The sequence below is a fragment of the Stegostoma tigrinum genome, chromosome 8, assembly GCF_030684315.1.
Source record: "Stegostoma tigrinum isolate sSteTig4 chromosome 8, sSteTig4.hap1, whole genome shotgun sequence".
NCBI lineage: Eukaryota > Metazoa > Chordata > Chondrichthyes > Orectolobiformes > Stegostomatidae > Stegostoma > Stegostoma tigrinum.
The window spans coordinates 36,164,961-36,182,738 of record NC_081361.1 but is presented as its reverse complement, the minus strand read 5'-3'; the positions used below and the strand labels follow the sequence as shown (position 1 = coordinate 36,182,738).

Sequence of the window (17,778 nt, the reverse complement as noted above, 5' to 3'; positions counted from 1 at the left end):
GAAATTAATTCAAATGAGGAATGTGCATTTTTGAATTTGACTGCAGATTTTTGAATCGTTTCAGGTCTAAGAATACGTCTATTCAACTTTTCTCTCAAGCTCCTCAGCTGCTTATTGTACATTATTCGTGTCTTACTTGATGATCCTAGAGAAAGAAATGGATGGTAAGTTAAAAAAAAAAATTTCTTTGAACTCAAACAAGTCTTTGATTACAACATAGTTTCAAAGCTGTACAAGTGGAACATCATGGTTATAGGTATTAGTTGCCCAATAAGCCAAATCCCATCTTGCTATTTCATGCTGTCTTACCACATTGAAGATTCTGCAATATGTAGAATAGATAGAGTGAGCATTCTGTATTTGATGTTGTATGAGACATATTATGTACACTGTTAACCTTCCCAAAGGCAAGTCTCTGCTGTAATTCATCCTGCGCCATTTTCATCACCCATGGTTTGGCACTGTTCACTATCGTGGATGGAGGGAAGAGTTAAGTCCCAAGTCTACCTCAGCTGGGAGATAAGCTTAAAATTCACAGTTAGTGTGATTGTGAACCAGGCACTAGCCACTAACTAACTGAAGTTACCAACCTCTATAGTTGGAGACTTATGAGGGTTAATCATACATGGTCAGACTTTTGGCTTGGAGCTTTTTCGTAGGTAGAATTCATCAGGGAATTGCAGGCAAGCTTGGATCATTTTCTGCTCCTGGTTAGAAAAGAATAAGAAGCTCCTATCAGCAGTATCTTCAAAGGGAACAGCATTTATACACTTAGCCACAGGAACTATAATATTATTATCCACATCGATTTAACTATCTTTTGTTCCCATTAGTCAGTAATAATTTTGTACTGTGTTTTGACAGCTCATTTCTTGTTTTACCATTATACTTACTTTGTGTTTCCTGGGTTTATGTTCTTATTGATTTCAGTTTTCTAGCATTCACTGAATAAGAGTTTATGCCGCTTGGTAACACAGCTAAAAAAGCGGGGCATCATCAAGCCTTTTTGTCTGGCACTTATCAGGACAAAGACAAGAATGCCAAATTTGAAACGATCATGGCAATTTATATTAAAATAGAAGAGAGTGCAGATTCGTCTTCAAGTTGCCTGTGGGTGGGGTATGCCCATAAGGAAGCAGTTGGGAGTTATAGGCTCTTCCAGCTCTCAGGTAATTCAACAGAAGCCTGAGGCTTGAACATGTTCTGTTTTGCAGAGTATTGATCACTGCACATGAATGATGTTTCTCCCAGCAAATGTAAATAAACTTGACTGATTATCTTAAGTTAATCGTTGCTTGTCGTCTAGGTGCTTAGAATAGGCAGGGCACAGCTGAGTAAACCAAAAAGCCTCTCTACAATCAAGGATGTGATACTGCAATTTGGTAGCATTTTTTGAATACTCCAGTATGCATTAATAGAATCATAGAGTCATAGACCTGTACAACATGGAAACAGACCTTTTGGTCCAACTCGTCCATGCCGACCAGATTTCCTAGATTAATATAGTCCCATTTGCCTGCAGTTGGCCTACCCTCTTTTAAACCCTTCCCATTCATATACCCATCTGTATGCCTTTTAAATGTTGCAATTGTTCCAGCCTCCACCACTTCCCCTGGCAGCTCATTCCATACACACACCACCCTCTGTGTGAAAAAGTGGCCCCTTCGGTCCCCTTCAAATCTTTTCCCTTTCAGTGCAGCAGTAGAACCATGTGGTATTTGGATAAATAAAACAATGTTTATTACTGCTTTTAAAGTTTTATCTATGGTGTTTCAAGTTCACATATTAGGAATAGATATTTTACCATCCTATAATCCAGAAAATTCCAAAATTCAAAAGTGGTCAGAAGCATTCCAGATTGAAGAGTGCACTATGGATAGATGTGTTTACTTTTTAAAATGTTTTCGCAGTACGTTAATAATCTGGCTATGAATAAAGTTGCAGGCCTTATTTCTGTGAATGAACCTGAACTTTGTTTTCTAAAATGTCAGTTAACATTCATCAACTGGAGATCTCAAAGCTGGCAAACTTGAAAATCAGACTTTGAAGGAAATATAAGCTTTGTCCTCAAAAGCTTGAATGTGGAAACATAAAAACTCGAAGAACTAATTACGCTCCTCTTTCATGTTTCAATTTTATCATCTCACCAGAAGTCAATTTACAATGACTGACAAGAACAAATCGACAAAGCCAGATATTCATCTTCTGTTGATAATTAAAACTCACTTAAATAACATTGATAAGACAATAACTTGGTGCTTACCTGATCTTGCCTTGCAATATTGAAGACTATATTGCAACTTCATTTATCCACTATAGTTCACTAATGCCTATGGAACATTGCCTACACTTGCACATACCATGCTTCTCAAAGGACTCTCATTTCACTCTCTGAGGGTCCCTAGCACCATTGCATTTATTTTGACTAGGCTAGTTTCCATATCAATGCCAATTCTGAGGAATCCCTTTCCCTGAAACTGAGGAATCCCCGCCCGCAACTACATCTATCTCACCGCTTCCACCACCAATCCTGAACTACAGTCAAGTGCTTTTTGTCCTCGCATGCCATCTCCTCACCTTCCACGTTCAACAGATCATCCTCTGACAAATCCTCTATCTCCATCATGACGGTGAAAGCAATGTTTCACTGAGAAAAATGAATAAAGTTTAAAGAAGAATATGTTGTTCATCATGTGATCTCCTCTGCATTACAGATATCAAACAAAGACTAGATTTTTGCTTTGTGGAACACCTCTGCTCATTGGACAATTATTATCCTGAGCTTCCGGTCCCATTCTTTAAAATTTCAGCTCCACTACAAGTCTGTTCAGTCTCTTCTATTGTAGTAATGACATAGTCTCACCTTTTAATTCCATATTTCACAGTCTTCCACCTAAACATCCAATTCTGCAATCTCAGACCATACCCTCTGAACCCTTCTATTTTTAAGGCAGCAGCTGTTGGCAATTCTGCTTTTAACATTTATACTTTCTCCAGAACCTTTTATTTCTTTACTTGCCCTATTGCCATCTCTTTTTGCTTCAAACTACTGATGTCATTGATATCCAATTGCTTCTGTCACCCATGGCAGTAGAGACCTTCCTTTTTGTTTATTTTCCCACACCACACTTCTTTCTGCCTCACTTCATAGTACAAGAATTATCTTCAGTCCACAAAGGTGCATAGAGAAAGATAATTGGGCAAAGATTTCTCTATTAGAGAAAAAATAATTAGGCAAGATTTGAGGGGCACCACTCGATATCACATATGAGGCATGGCAAGGAGGCTGGTTTCCATGAACTTAGCACAGTCAGGCTGGGGAGTGGCCCTGCATTGTACCATCTCACTGAAGCTACCTGAGCTAACCAACCTTCATGGCTGTAGAAAGTATAATGAGGACCAGGTGGATCTCATTGACTGTGAGTTCCTTGATTGGCCCTGGTCAACAACCCCAATCAGGGAACCCTGGGTGACAGGTATAAACAGGAGATTTAGACAGTATCCTCTTTCTAGGCACTGGCTCTGAGCGGGCTGGTCAGAGCTCATGTATGCATGTGTAAATAAAGAAGACTTGGTAATGGGATACCGGTTTCTGTGCAGTTATTTCAGAGACCTTGCTGTTAGATTTCAAACTGAGGACCACTGGCACACAAAAACATGATAGCCACAACAATACATACATTGTAATAAATCTTCGTTCTCCAACCAGGAAGCAGGAAACAACTGTAAAAGGGGAGAATCCTAGCCGCTAGGCCACAGGGAAGTTTAAAAACCTTCCTTGAAGCCTGTTGCATTCATAAGTAAGTTCAGTTCCAGCCAAGGATCCTCAATTTGAAACTTGAGCACTGCTACCTTCTCTAAAGATAGGTCAGAGCTAAGTATTTGCAACATTTTCACGTTTCTGCTACCATTTTCTCTCTCAGTACTCAGTTTCACTGCCTAATACAGAGCAGTAACTCTTCACACTTCAAGGTAGTTGTTCATGGTTACAGCATTTCTAGCTTCCCTTATAAGATACCCATTTCTCAATGTCTGTTATGTACCCAGTTTTGCCTGGTAGTGATAAATTGCAGTTCACCTTGTCAAATAACAAACAAATCCCTGAGTAATTTAGATGAATTTCCTATTTTGTTGCCTTTCTCATTAGAGATCTTAACAACACATTGACAATTAATTCTCTTTTCTGCATAATGTGCAAATCTTTATAAAGGTTAACAAAGGGTTGGGGAGATCAGTATGCCTACATTAGATATGCTTGCACTCATTCTTAAGAACAAAATGCAAGATATCTCACTTTGCAGAATTAATTCTTCAAAAAGCATATATCTGATAATTAGAGAGTTTTAAATTAGTTCATGAAGTTTCTTCTCTCACCTACTTATCTCTTTTTTTTAAAGAATGCCTCCCATTCCCAGCTTTGTTTCAACACCAAGTTCTCTGAAATCAAATTATAGCTGTCAGTCCTGACAAATTCTGAATCAGCAATTTCTCAGGAAGTATAGACCTTTACTGTACAGTATTTAAGTAGGGCATTCAAGCTGTCATGCCTGTATCAGCTCTATGAAAGAGCTGTCCAATTTAGTCCCACATCCCAACTTTTCTTGCAAATTAATCACTTTCAAGTACATGGCAAAATGCCTTTAGAATTTCTGCTGGAATCTGCTTCCACTGACCTATCAAGTAGTATACTCCAGATTGCTATAGTCTTCCGTGTGAAAACAGTTCACTTCTTTCTTGTATCAATTATTTTAAATGCATGGCCTCAGCTCACTGATCCACTTGCCAAAGGAAACAATTTCACCCTACTTGCCTTATCCAAAACTCAATTAATTTTGAATCTCCTTTGGGCCTCCATTTAATTTCCTTGGCTATAAGAATCATGGTGAATTCACTGAGCTTGAACATCCCTGGACACTGCAGGATAATTTATCTTGACCAATCCACCTAACCTGCCCATCCTTGGATTGTAGCAGGAAGCTAGATTACCTGCAGGAAACCCATGCGGACGCAAGAAGAATGTGCAAACTCCACACAGACAATTGCCTGAGGGTGGAATCAAACCCGAGTCCTTGGTGCTGTGAGGCAGCTGTGCTAACCCACTGGGCCACAAACTGTACTAACAACCAATTCAACACAATCAGTTACTGTAGTATTATTCATTTATGCTTGCCAGAAAATGTATGCATTTATGTGCAGGGATCCGTTCTCTGCTAAAGAAAATGAAGATGCTAAATCCTTGTAGCTTTGCTGAATTTTCCAGGAGCTTGGGAGCTTATATATCCCTGTGTCTTTCTCCATCATCATCTTAGGGGTGGCACAGTGGCTCAGTGGTTAGCATTGCTGCTTCACAGCACCACGGACCCAGATTTCATTCCACCCTCGGGCAACTGTCTGTGTGGAGTTTACACATTATCCCCATGTCTGCGTGGATTTCCTCCGGGTTCTCTTGTTTCCTCCCACAGTCCTAAAGATGTGTGGGCTAGGTGGATTGGCCACGCTAAATTGCCCGTAGTGTTGAGGGATGTATAGATTAGGTAGGGGATGGGTCTGGGTGCAATGTTTCGATGGTCCATGTGGACTTGTAGGGCCGAAGGGCCTGTTTCCACCCTGTAGGGATTCTATTCTAAGTCGAGTTGCCAGCCAATGAGCACATTATTTGCTTATAATATTAATTATTGCAAATGCTTTAAATTCAGTATTCTTGCATTTGTCCGGATGAATGAGTAAGATAATAACTTGCAAGTACCTATAAGAATATCCAATTTTTTTCATTAATGTGATGAACTTTTAGTTTGGACCAAAGCATATCTACAAGATGATCAGACTTACTGCTTTACACTGTTATGGATAGCACATTGTGAGGAAGAAAAGAACACTGGTGATACCTTTGTATATCTTTCATTTCTGATTTTTTTAAAAAATGAGATGGGTGCATATGTATTGCGGCAAAAAGATGTTGGGAATCTGAAGTCTAATCCTAGAACAGGCACTCCTCCTTTTTGCAAGGGTGAAGTTTGGGTGGCCTGGAGTCCATGCACACATGATAGTCAAACAGATGGTCATTTAAATGACCTTCACTGAAACCTGGTTTAGTAGTCTCTAGTGTCTGGTACTTTGTGTGGGGATTAGACCAGGTAAAAATTGGTCTTTTCTCAGGACATTTCTTTTAATAGCCATAATACCCCTTTAAACAACTGTAGCACCCCTGTAGATATGGCCCCAGGACACCTTACGGTGGGGAAAGGATCTTAGGTGTCCTTCAGACGATTAACTGTGTTGTGTATGTGAAAGGTGCATAAACCCATTGGAACTTCCCAACTTGTCATAACCAGTCGAAGTGTTAACAAGTTTTGACCTTTTGACAAGTCATATTGGTACACGTTCTTATAAATGGCTCTGCATCTTTCAATTGAGTGAAGTCTGCAGTAGAAGGCTTAGGGAGCATATGAGGGACTATACTAATAGTTTGAGGACATTTAGGTTGCATGAGTTGGCAGGGTGGGGCATGATTAATTTGTGGAACTGAGATTTGCAACCTGCAGAGAATGCTCCATACTTATAGTCTTTTTGATAAGGTAAGTTCTCCAATGTACTCTTTGCAGCTGTCTACCAGTGTGTAAGTAATTGGCACTGGAAAAGTTGAGTAGGAACTATCAAAGAAAAATGTGTTGAATTTAAAAGCAATGTGTTTGATATTTCAAAGTGACTGTTCACAGAAGCCATTGTAGGATTTGTACTGCATGGCCGATTTCCTAAACTGCAATTTTCACAATGGAGCATCTAACAAGTGAGTATTTTTGACAGACAGCTCTGCTAAATAGAATGCTGTAACTGCATTTATTTTTTACATAAGGAATTCAGCACTTGAGTGAAGTGCCAGTTTAAAGAGTGATTAGTTGAAGGAATTTCAGTGTTTCAGATATCTTGGGCATCAATTTTTTTTTTCTCTCTGCAGAAGTGACATTTTCAATAGACTGACAATTTTCTACTGTGATGGCTTTTGGCTTATGCCCATGTCAGATAATAAGTGAGTTTGCACAGAAAGGCAAGGGGAGAGGGGAGATATGAGTTAGTACAGAGTTGGCATAACAGCCATTGGGATGATTGCAGGCATAGGGGGTTGGAGGAGTCATTGAAAATGTGTTGATTGGCACGGAGGTATAAAGAACCATAGAAGAACAGGTAATAGCATAGGGTGGGGAAGGGTTCTAAAAGGATGTGGATTGGATTCAGAAGCGTGGGTTGGCAATGGTTGAAGCCTGTCAAGTAACCAGGGGGGTGGGGGGAAGAGCAGGAGGGATGTTTTATGTTTTGTCAATGTTGGAGTCACCAGGCAGGCCTTTTTGCTCGGCCTGCCTTAGGAACCTGCAGTGTCCTCTGCTCTCACAGGTTCATCAGCCCATCTTCCTGGTCCAACAATGAGAAGTGTGGGACGGTCTTGTTCAAAGTTCGGGCTCACAGAGCCTGGATTTCTCCTGCCTCTGTGCATTCAATCCAGGAACAAAAACCAGGTCCTTTGTCTCCAGTTGACATGTTAATGTAACCATTTTTCATAGTATCAAACATGTGGGTTTTCAGTGATGGCAAATGCTTTATATAGTTAATCAGCCAATAATAGATGCAGTATGTAACTGAGCATTAGCCTCAACTTGAAAGTGTGCAACAAATTCAGAATCATGAGTGATCAGATGCTCAATCTATCTGATAAGTTCCAGCTAAATAATCACTGAGGACATGTTCCTAATTCACAGAGAAGTTCAAAATCGGTTTCTGACAAATACAGCAGTAAAAACTTCCTTTAATTTTGCTGATGGTGGGATGTTTGAATGTCCACGTTAAAAAGAAGTAGTAATCCATCTATTGTACCAGTCATATTTGCTGCGCTACATTACGTTTGATGTTTTCAAACTAAATAACTTCAGATACATCAGAATATAGGTACTAATTAGTAGAATTTGTTTATGGTTCTTGTAGTGCCATTCTGTACAGTCTGGTGGCATAATGATAGCCATTTGTACTTCAACCCACTTATTGTTAATGCAGAAATGACCCTTTCTGACATAGTAAATAATACTAATAGGTGAAATGAAATGCAACACCATGTCAAGAAATCAATTCAGTTTTGTTATCTTAACACTTCCTGTATGGAAATTGACTGGAATTGCCAGTTTTGGATCTGTGAATACCCAATTTCAGTGTCATGCAGGATTTGCATATTAAAAGCACCTATCGCCTGGCTCAGGTTTGTGTATCCATCAACTATTTGGGAATATTGTGTCAGCCACGCCATCTGCGGGAAAGGGATGCTCAACAGTAGTGTTGCTCACCAAATAGGAAGCTTTTAAATTCCCCATGAAGGACCGAACTAGATTAACATCACAAATTGTGCCAGGAGTGGTCCAAGTCCAAATAAAACGTGGTGTGGGTAATCTGTGATCGCCCTCGGATCTGGGAACCCAGCAACACATATTGATGATGTATTTTGTGCCAGGTGAAAGAAGCAGTGATCGGATGCAGTCATTTCCTTACCAGCAACTACAGTTCGTGCTGACGTCAGTCAAAGAGCAGCTGCAACAGAAAACCAGATGACATGCTTGGTTAGGACAAGAATAATCAGAGATTGCATCCATAATAGTGATGTGCACAACTTTTCCCTTTAAAAAAAAGCCATCCAATACCGATATTACATCATGGCATGTGAATTCCCACTTCAGTTCATATCAGTCTTTAAGTAGAAGAGCCAAAAGAATGACTCTGTTTGTTCGCTTAAAAAATCTCTTTGAAAACTGGTGCCTTTTGGTTCTTACCTGTTGACTGCACATCTCTTGAATAAATATGGCCATGAAAACAAAAGTAGCATAATGTAACAAAACTATTACAAAAATAGATGCATATTTGTAAATTGAACAGATTGGTCTTGTTATTACTTTATGCATTTTATTTTGTTTTAAAGCTGGGGCTGCTCCAATCAAAACCACAATCTCACCAACATTGAGCGGTAAGCTTTGGAATTATAACAGCATATTAAAACTGCATAGAAGAAAATGTCTTTTATTGCTATTTTTTAAGAAGAATTATAAAAATGTGTAGCGTACATAGTTAGAAAATAAGCTACATGAATACAATTCTTTTGTAAATGAAATGCCAATGAACAGATAATGGCAGTAATTTTCCAGGATCCACGATCCAAGAGAAGTGTACCTTCCACTTGTCAGGGTTTATAAGTTGCAAAACCCATGATGACGGCTTCCTAGGCCCTGGGCCTCAGTTGGCTTCAAGGTTTATCACTTCTGAGGCATTTTAGTGATAGTTGGATCCAATAGCATTTGGATTGAATGATAGCTACAAGTTTTAATAACTTTAAACTACAATGGTTGGGTTCTGCAGAATTGAGTATCTGTGCTTATTGTTTTACATCGGCAGCTGGTGTGTGAGAAGCTCTGACACTCGGGAGACAACCAGCTGAAGAAATGAAATAAGATGGGAAGGTTATTTTGAAGGGTAAACCCAGCATGGGAAGCTCCTTTGATTCTACCAGTAATTGATACCAACTCACAAAAGATGCGTTGATGACTAACAATAATGCTGAGAGTATTCAGATATTAGTCTTCAAGCCGGTATGCTTCATTCCACATGACATCATGAAGCCGCCGAACGTACTGGAATCTAGGAACTTTGGCAACATTCCTGCAATGGTATTGAAGTTTGTGTTGTTGGGACTAGCTATTCCCCTACACTAACAATTCTTACAAAGGGAAGGTGTGCCTGGCAAGGATTGAGATCAGAGATAATGGGAACTGCAGATGCTGGAGAATCCAAGATAATAAAATGTGAGGCTGGATGAACACAGCAGGCCAAGCAGCATCTCCGGAGCACAAAAATGGCCTCTCTGATGAAGGGTCTAGGCCCGAAACGTCAGCTTTTGTGCTCCTGAGATGCTGCTTGGCCTGCTGTGTTCATCCAGCCTCACATTTTATTATCAAGGATTGAGATCATCCTGGTTTGTCCCGTCACAAAAAAAAGGACAAATCCAACTTGGCCAATTACCATCTGTCAGTCTGCTCTTGGTCTTCAGCACAGTAGTGGAAGAGGTTTGCAGCAAAGCCATTAGGTTACACTTATTCAATAATATCTTCTATGATACAGTGAATCCAGTCATCAAGATTCCTTCAACAGTGTCTTCTGACCCACAGCGTTTGCCATCCAGAATGGCAAGGTCGACAGATATATGGGAACATCATCACTTGCAAATTCCTTTCCAGGCCATACATTATTCTTCACTCTTTAGCTGGGTCAGAGTCCCCGACAGTCTTCTAACAGCACTGTGTGTGTGGGTTCCCTCCACCATATGGACAGCAGCGCTTCAAGATGGCAGCTTACGAGGACATTCGGAGAAGGGCAATAAATCCTGGCCCAGCTAGTCACATCCACACCCTGCAAATGAATGGATAAAGAACACCAGTCCTATTCTCGACCCACAGTCATAAAATAACTCGCTGATACTCTGCTTGTGTAACTGTGCGTTACATATAAAATTCAAATAGTCTACTTGCACTTATTACTAATCCAGTAGCCTGCTAATTTTTACTGTGTACCTGAAATCGTTAATCCCTACAATACTCTAAAAGTACCATTTTTCCCTCTTACCTTGCACCATGCTTTGGACTTAGGTTCCATGAGAAGGCGACAACTCCGTCTGAGAGCCTCAACGTGAGCTAAAAAGTCTAAGATTTCACATGTCTGAAACAGCTGACATGAATTAGCCTGAACCAAACCAGTGGAATTGTTTTTAAGAGATTTCTCACCAACTGCATTGACATAAATACATCTGAGTACCAACAATTCTAAACCACTGTCTGATCACTTCCTTCTAAATCAGCTCTGTACCACGTTCTCTTGCTCTCTGATGCCATCAAACTGGAGGGTCCTATGCAATGGAACCACCAATATCAGTAGAAGGAGGGCTTGTGGGTGAGGAAAAGGGACAGTGCAACAGATTGAGATGCCATTGATCCTCTTGGCTGCTAGCAGCACTGACTGGGACAGTTATATCCCGTTCTGGAAAGGTCTTGGATAATCTGGGAGGATCACAAATAATGAAAATTTTAAATTTATGTTGTCAAAGCTGCAGTCCAGCTGAGTGAAGTCAGACCGTTCCCGAGTCCTGTGACAAGTTCTGAGCTATAGTTTGTAGCCCGATGTCCTGAGGTCCTTATGCCCAAACACTTTGTCCCCAACATTTATTGACATTTGATTTCCATGTAGGAGAGAGGCTCACTGCCCCGTTCCCCCGAACCATACTCCATAACTCGTGTATTTTAATCAAGTTTCCCCATCTGGAACTCACTGTGATTGGTAGGGTTTTTTTTCTGTCAGGTATGGCATATTGGAGAAAAGGCTATGAAGCAGTGTGAGACTATGGTAGGGTATGCGGAGAATTTTGAATGGGGGCAACATGGACGGGAGATGGTTCATGCTGAGAGTGATGGGGTGGGGAGAAATTTTGAGACTATTGGCAGTTTGAGTAAGTCCTGGGATGAAAGGGTTATCTCATGAGGAAATGGGCCACAATGGGCCTAAATATTTTAAGGTTTAGAAGACTAAGAGATTTTCTTCTAGAAACATACAAGATCCAGGAAGGACCTGACAGAGTGGATGCAGAGAGAATGTTTCCCCCCATGGGTAGTCTAGAACTAGGCACAGTTTCAAAATTTGGACTCTTCTACTGAAGTTGAAATTGAGGAGAACCTTTTCTCAGGAGATCCATTTTTTTCTGTGCAGTTCTCTTCCCAGGGAACAGTGGAGACTGGGGGTCTTAGAATCTGTTCAAGGTTCAGTTAGATAGATACCTGATTGACAAGAGAACCAAGAGTTATGAAGACAGGAAAGTGGAGCTGAGGTCCCAATCAACCATGATCTTATTGACAGGTGAAACAGGATGGAAGGGCTAAATGGCCTATTCCTGATCCTAGTTTGGATTGGATTGTGAGCAAGTCTGGAGATCATTGTGGTGGCATAGATTTTATTGGAGGGGTGGTGATGGAGGTGGTGCCAGACCAAAGCACTTGAGTTTCTCCAAGCCAGTGAACAGTGCTGGAAAAACACTGCCTTCTCCTGAAGGATTTCCTTCAGTTTCTATGTTTCCTGAGGAGCCAGGATTTTAAAGGCCAGATAAAACCTGAAAGCAACAGAGGCATAAAGTTCCAATAAAATATTTAAATCAGCCACTTTGCTATTGGTGATGAATTTATCACTGCCTTGTCTGCCTCTGTTAAAAGCAGATGTGGGCATATCCGATGTGTATTGCATTTGAGATTTTTGTGGTCTTAATATTCCACCCAAAGTAACCCGAGCAGTTTTGGAGGCTAAAATTACCTCATACAGCATTTGATTAGGGGTCAGATATCTGCAAGAGCTTTGATAGCCATGGAGCCCATGTCAGAGTATTGTCCTTTTTTTATGCCCAGATGTAGGGCTCCTACACAGATCAACCTCTACAACATCACTAGATTATGCAGGATGTTTCCATTCAAGCTTTGCACTTTTTGCTTTCCATATCTTCCCGTTTTTTATTTGCTTACAGCACATACGCTGCAGTATTGACACTGTTAGGAATTGGTTTGTTGTATTATCAATAACACACTGAAATACATGCTTAAAATGAAATTTTAATCAAAATATGGAGGCTTTTTTGATTTAAATTATCTCACTTGATTATTCCTTCCCATTCCTGATTTAATTTTGGACTGCGTATGGTGGTCAAGCTGGCTGTATGGCAATAACAACAATACTGGCAGCCTGGGTGGCAGAGGAATAGGTATCCTGTTCTGAGAGAGAATATCAAGTTCTAAGGTTCCTTTCCTGGAAATGTGCCTCAGCACTGCTTCTCCTCTGTGTGACTGTAGGGAGGAAGACCATTGTTTGGAAGCCCTTGCCAACTCTAAATCCAAAACCAAGATGGCAGCCACATGTGCTTCCATGGTAACCACGCAATGCTGGCTGCCACAGAAGCTTTTAACAGAAGTGCTGGATTGTAATGGACACCAAGAAGAGACCACGTTGGACAGAATGATCTGATCAAAGCTTTTCACAAATAAATGATGGCTCAGCATGATACTCACATCCCATGAATGAATGAAAATTTTGTTTTGGTAACTTGGGCCCACTAAATCATCATCTGAGTTCTCTGCAGTATAGCTAACATAGAATTTCATCTTATTGAGTTCCTGAACACTTGTGTTTAGTGATCCAACATATGAAGACCTTCTTTCAAATTAATGCCTAATTAATGTCTTTGAATTGGTCAGTGATTGTAGGAGGGAGAAGATGTATCTGTGAGAGCGCTCTTGGCATGCTTAAGGTCTTGGAAGTCTGGGCATGGAGTAAGAGAATAGGATTCTATTGCCAACTCTTATGCAGTCATTGAATATCTTTTCAGCATTGCAACCATATCCCATGTGACAAGCTCTTGACATTGTTCTCTGCAATCATTTCCCAACTGTAATATATAGAGTTTAGAGTTTTGCCCACTCAAAGTGGTGGAGATACTGAAAATAGATTTTCATCCTTGTGCCTATCACTTCCACAAGAACCTTCAAAACACTATTCTCTTTTTCCTTACAGGTTTCTTCCCCACTAAAGCTTGAGTGCATCTCTCCTTTGTAGTTTGTCTTTAATTTATCATCGGAGCTCTTGATTTCAAGCTTGCATTCCGACATCCAAATTAAAATGCAGGTTGCAACTATTACTTAGTCAGGTAGCAACGATGTCACCTGAAGGTTGCAGGAACAGCATCTCATATTTCGCTTGGGAACCCTGCAGCCCAGTGGTATCAATGTGGACTTCACAAGCTTCAAAATCTCCTCTTCACCAATCACATCCCAAAACCAGCCCAGCTTGTCCCCGTCTCCCTAACCTGTCCTTCCTCCCACCTATCCCCTCCTCCCACCTCAAGCCCCATCCCCATCTCCTACCTACTAGCCACATCCTGTCCCCTTGACCTGTCTGTCCTCCCTGGACTGACCTATCCCCTCCCTAACTCCCCGCCCTTGACTCACCTTTATTGGCTCCAACCCCACCTCTTTGAACTGTCTGTCCCCTCTCCACCTATCTTCTTCTTTATCCATCTTCTGTCCCCCTCCCCCTCTCTCCCTACTTATTTCAGAACTCCCTTCCTCTCCCCCATTTCTGAAGAAGGGTCGAGGCCCGAAACATCAGCTTTCCTGTACTTCTGATGCTGCTTGGCCCTGCTGTGTTTATTCAGCTTTATACTTTGCTATCTCAGATTCTCCTGCATCTGCACTTCCTACGATCTCAGGTGCAGGATAGTGTCCATGCTGGTAGTATATTCCCTGAATGAGCTAAGGTATTTCTTGACACCTACTTACTGGCCTTGTCCAGTGACAGAGGTCACAATTTGCAGCTCTGCTAGAGAGAGAATGAAGTCAAATTATACATTTCTTACATAATATTACAGAACTATTCAAGATGTTTAGTGGCGTTTTGTGAATTATTTGACTGTATTCAGATTTATTTTCCCATAAATACTTAATTTGTTATATAATCTCTTCTTCAAAGTTGCATTCTCCAATTTGCGGGTCACCCAATTAGGGCTGTATGAATTTACTATGGGGCCTGGTAAGAAGGCAGATCCCAGCTCTGCCTTAGTTGGAACAGAGTTCAAACCTATTCTTTGCATTAATCTGATCCATGAGCTAATCATCTGGCCAATAACTTGTCCATGTATGCTCAAAAAAAGTAAGTACATTATGATGAATATATTTGAAATACAAACTAACCAGTGTCATTATTTTGATTTACCTCCAGGTCCCCTATAATTTGGGTAGAAAGGAGTCTTCCCTTGTGGGGTTTACAGGTAAGATGCAACTAGTTCAACAATGATAACTTTAATAGGCCTTTTCAGTTTGTAATATAATGAAATTGAGGTTCATATTACCTGGAGTGCTGAAGTTTGAGATGAAAGATAAAATGAAATAACTGGCAGAACAACTTTCTTTCAGTTTCACATTCTTCTATTCTTGCTATGACTCTACATGAACTTAATGCATTATTTATTCTGCACAACTAATCATTATGGAGCACAAAATGTGTAAAACAGGTATCATGCCTACAAGCAACTTGCTTATTGCCTTTTGCAAATGTTTCATAAACTTATTGGAATCATATATTTCTGGCTGGCTTTCTGTAGCATTGAGCCAATTTACATTGATACTTGCAATAAATTAATGTCTGTCAATTTGCTTGCTTTTGTATTTAACTACAGTGTAGATAAGGTCAGATTTTACAGAAATTTGGAAACTAAATATGACAAGTCTAATTCAGCTTCTGTGGTCTGTAATTTATGCTGTCTGCAAAAAGAAAATGGAAATGTGTTTGTGCCTCAATTAGCCATTTATTTTTGGACTTTGTGTTAAGCTGCATAGCCTAGGGCTGTGACTGCTCAGTCCCTGTTCTAAACCCCCATACAGAATTAATGAGTTATCTGTCAACAGGAGTTATTTTGGCCAAAGGATGAAAACGGGTGCTAAATCTGTGCGGAGTTGGTAAAAGAAGCAAAACAATATGAGGGAAAAAAAACTGTTTAGATGCAGTGTGTTGTTGAGGTCTGGACTGCACTGCCTGAGTGTAGTGGAGCCAGAATCAGTTAAAACATTCAAAAGGCAATCAAATTGTGGGTGAAGAGGAGCAAAGTGAAAAGCTCTTTCAGAAAGCTGCTGCAGAGACAATGAGGCAGGAGATGACCTTATGCATCTGTAACAATTCTGTGGTGTGGACCCCTGGCAAAATGCCTGCGAAAAATTACTTCCTTTCTCCTGGTAACACCTATAATTTAGGGCAGCATAGCACACACTCATCCTTAAGATAAGTCATTAGAGAATTTCGGGAAAGAATATTTCTTTGACACTGTCATGAAAAAACCCTGATTTGTCTCAGATGGTCATGAAGCAATGAAAGCACAAAATGTTTAATATCCCTTTAAGTGGTGGTATCCCCTTAAGTAGTGCTTGAAATAAACATCAGTGCTGTATTTATTCCCAAATAGCAGGTCACTGATGTACAGCATTTGCAATGAACACCAGCAGGTATTTTAAGTGGCGGTCAGCTGTTTCTTAAGCCTCTGGATAACTATTCCTCGTGCTGGTCTCAGCTTCATGTGCTAAGGTGTCTTTGTACTCACAGCAGGCCCACTTGGCACTTTGGCATAAGACTTCATCTTGGTCAGCTCTTTAGTGCCGACACTTTTCTAGTGTTAACTACTGCAGCCCTTGATATTATTCCTCAGAATATAACTTGCATCCTTTCAGATGTAGCATAAAATCCCATTGAGAGATGGCAAACATTGCATATTGGAGAAAGATCAGCCCTGGCCATACGATAAACAAGGCTTGGCCTGTCAGCAACACCACTTCCCTTTTTTGTACAGCAACAATGAATTTTGTTTTTGAGGTCTTGAAAAGTGCTTCCCAAAAGTTAATTGAGTCAACTTGGCTGGGGTTTTTGTGTTCCCATCAAGATACAACACTCCGTTGTCCTGTAATTGTAACACAGTCAATAATTATCACGTATCTTGATGCAGATTTGACCAGACTAAACCATTATGAATTCACAATGCACATTTTCAGATCAAATGCTGATGCATTCCTATCATTAAAATAACCAACAAACCTTGCGTTTTTGTATTGCCTTTCACTTGCTACCACTCTATACTGCCTTTCATTTTTTCAGAATGTCATGTAACGCTTCACCACGAATGTCTAACGTTTAAATTTAGTCATGGCAGTACAGTATTTCATTAAATCTATTGATACCCTGTTTTCCAATGAAGACAGTGTGGAACTGAGACAAAAAAATGCAAAATATACTTACTGCTTTTTCTCAGCGGATGTGTTTGTGCAACCTCAAATTATGTTTCCCTGCTCCCTAACACCAATCTTTGAACTGTCTGCCGTTTCTGTTTAAATATCATGCAAATAGCCTGGGCAGCTACATTTGGTGAGCACTAGGCTTGCTGCAACTCGCATTCTCCTGTCTTTTGTTGCACTCCAAAAATCACTGCTAGCCAATCTGATCATGACTCCATGAAACTCAAGATTAGCTCCAAGCATTTGCTAGGAACAACTTTATGCCATGCCTGCAAATGTTTGAATTATCTATGAAGGTGTAAGGCCTTTTCTACTGTTAATCTACAAGTCAGTAAACCACTGTAGAAAGAACTGAGAAGTGAAATTTGAGCTCCGTATTATAGGTGCTGCATAACCTCCTGATTGTCTCTTATTCTGAGCGACCTTCATGTTGTGTACATTGAACATAGAACATAGAACAATACAGAGCAGAACAGGCCCTTCGGCCCTCGATGTTGCACCGACCTGTGAACTAATCTAAGTCCCTCCCCCTACACTATCCCATCATTATCCATATGCTTATCCAAGGACTGTTTAAATGCCCCTAATGTGGCCGAGTTAACAACATTGGCAGGCAGGGCGTTCCACGCCCTTACCACTCTGAGTAAAGAACCTGCCTCTGACATCTGTCTTAAATCTATCACCCCTCACTTTGTAGCTATGCCCCCTTGTACAAGCTGAAGTCATCATCCTCGGAAAAAGACTCTCACTGTCCACCCTATCTAATCCTCTGATCATCCTGTATGTCTCTATTAAGTCCCCTCTTAGCCTCCTTCTCTCCAATGAGAACAGACCCAAGTCCCTCAGCCTTTCTTCATAGGCCCTGCACTCCAGACCAGGCAACATCCTGGTAAAT

The 17,778-nt window shown here is 40.6% G+C and overlaps 1 protein-coding gene across 1 annotated transcript in view; it reads left to right on the top strand.

Moving 5' to 3' along the window:
• kcnt2 (potassium channel, subfamily T, member 2) overlaps nt 1-17,778 on the top strand; it is a 702,110-nt gene that overhangs the window by 267,658 nt on the left and 416,674 nt on the right. Inside the window, exons 5-7 of the mRNA XM_048538622.2 lie at nt 65-164; nt 8,954-8,998; nt 14,827-14,875. Of these exons, the coding sequence (XP_048394579.1) occupies nt 65-164; nt 8,954-8,998; nt 14,827-14,875 (194 nt within the window). The remainder of the gene's footprint in view (nt 1-64; nt 165-8,953; nt 8,999-14,826; nt 14,876-17,778) is intronic.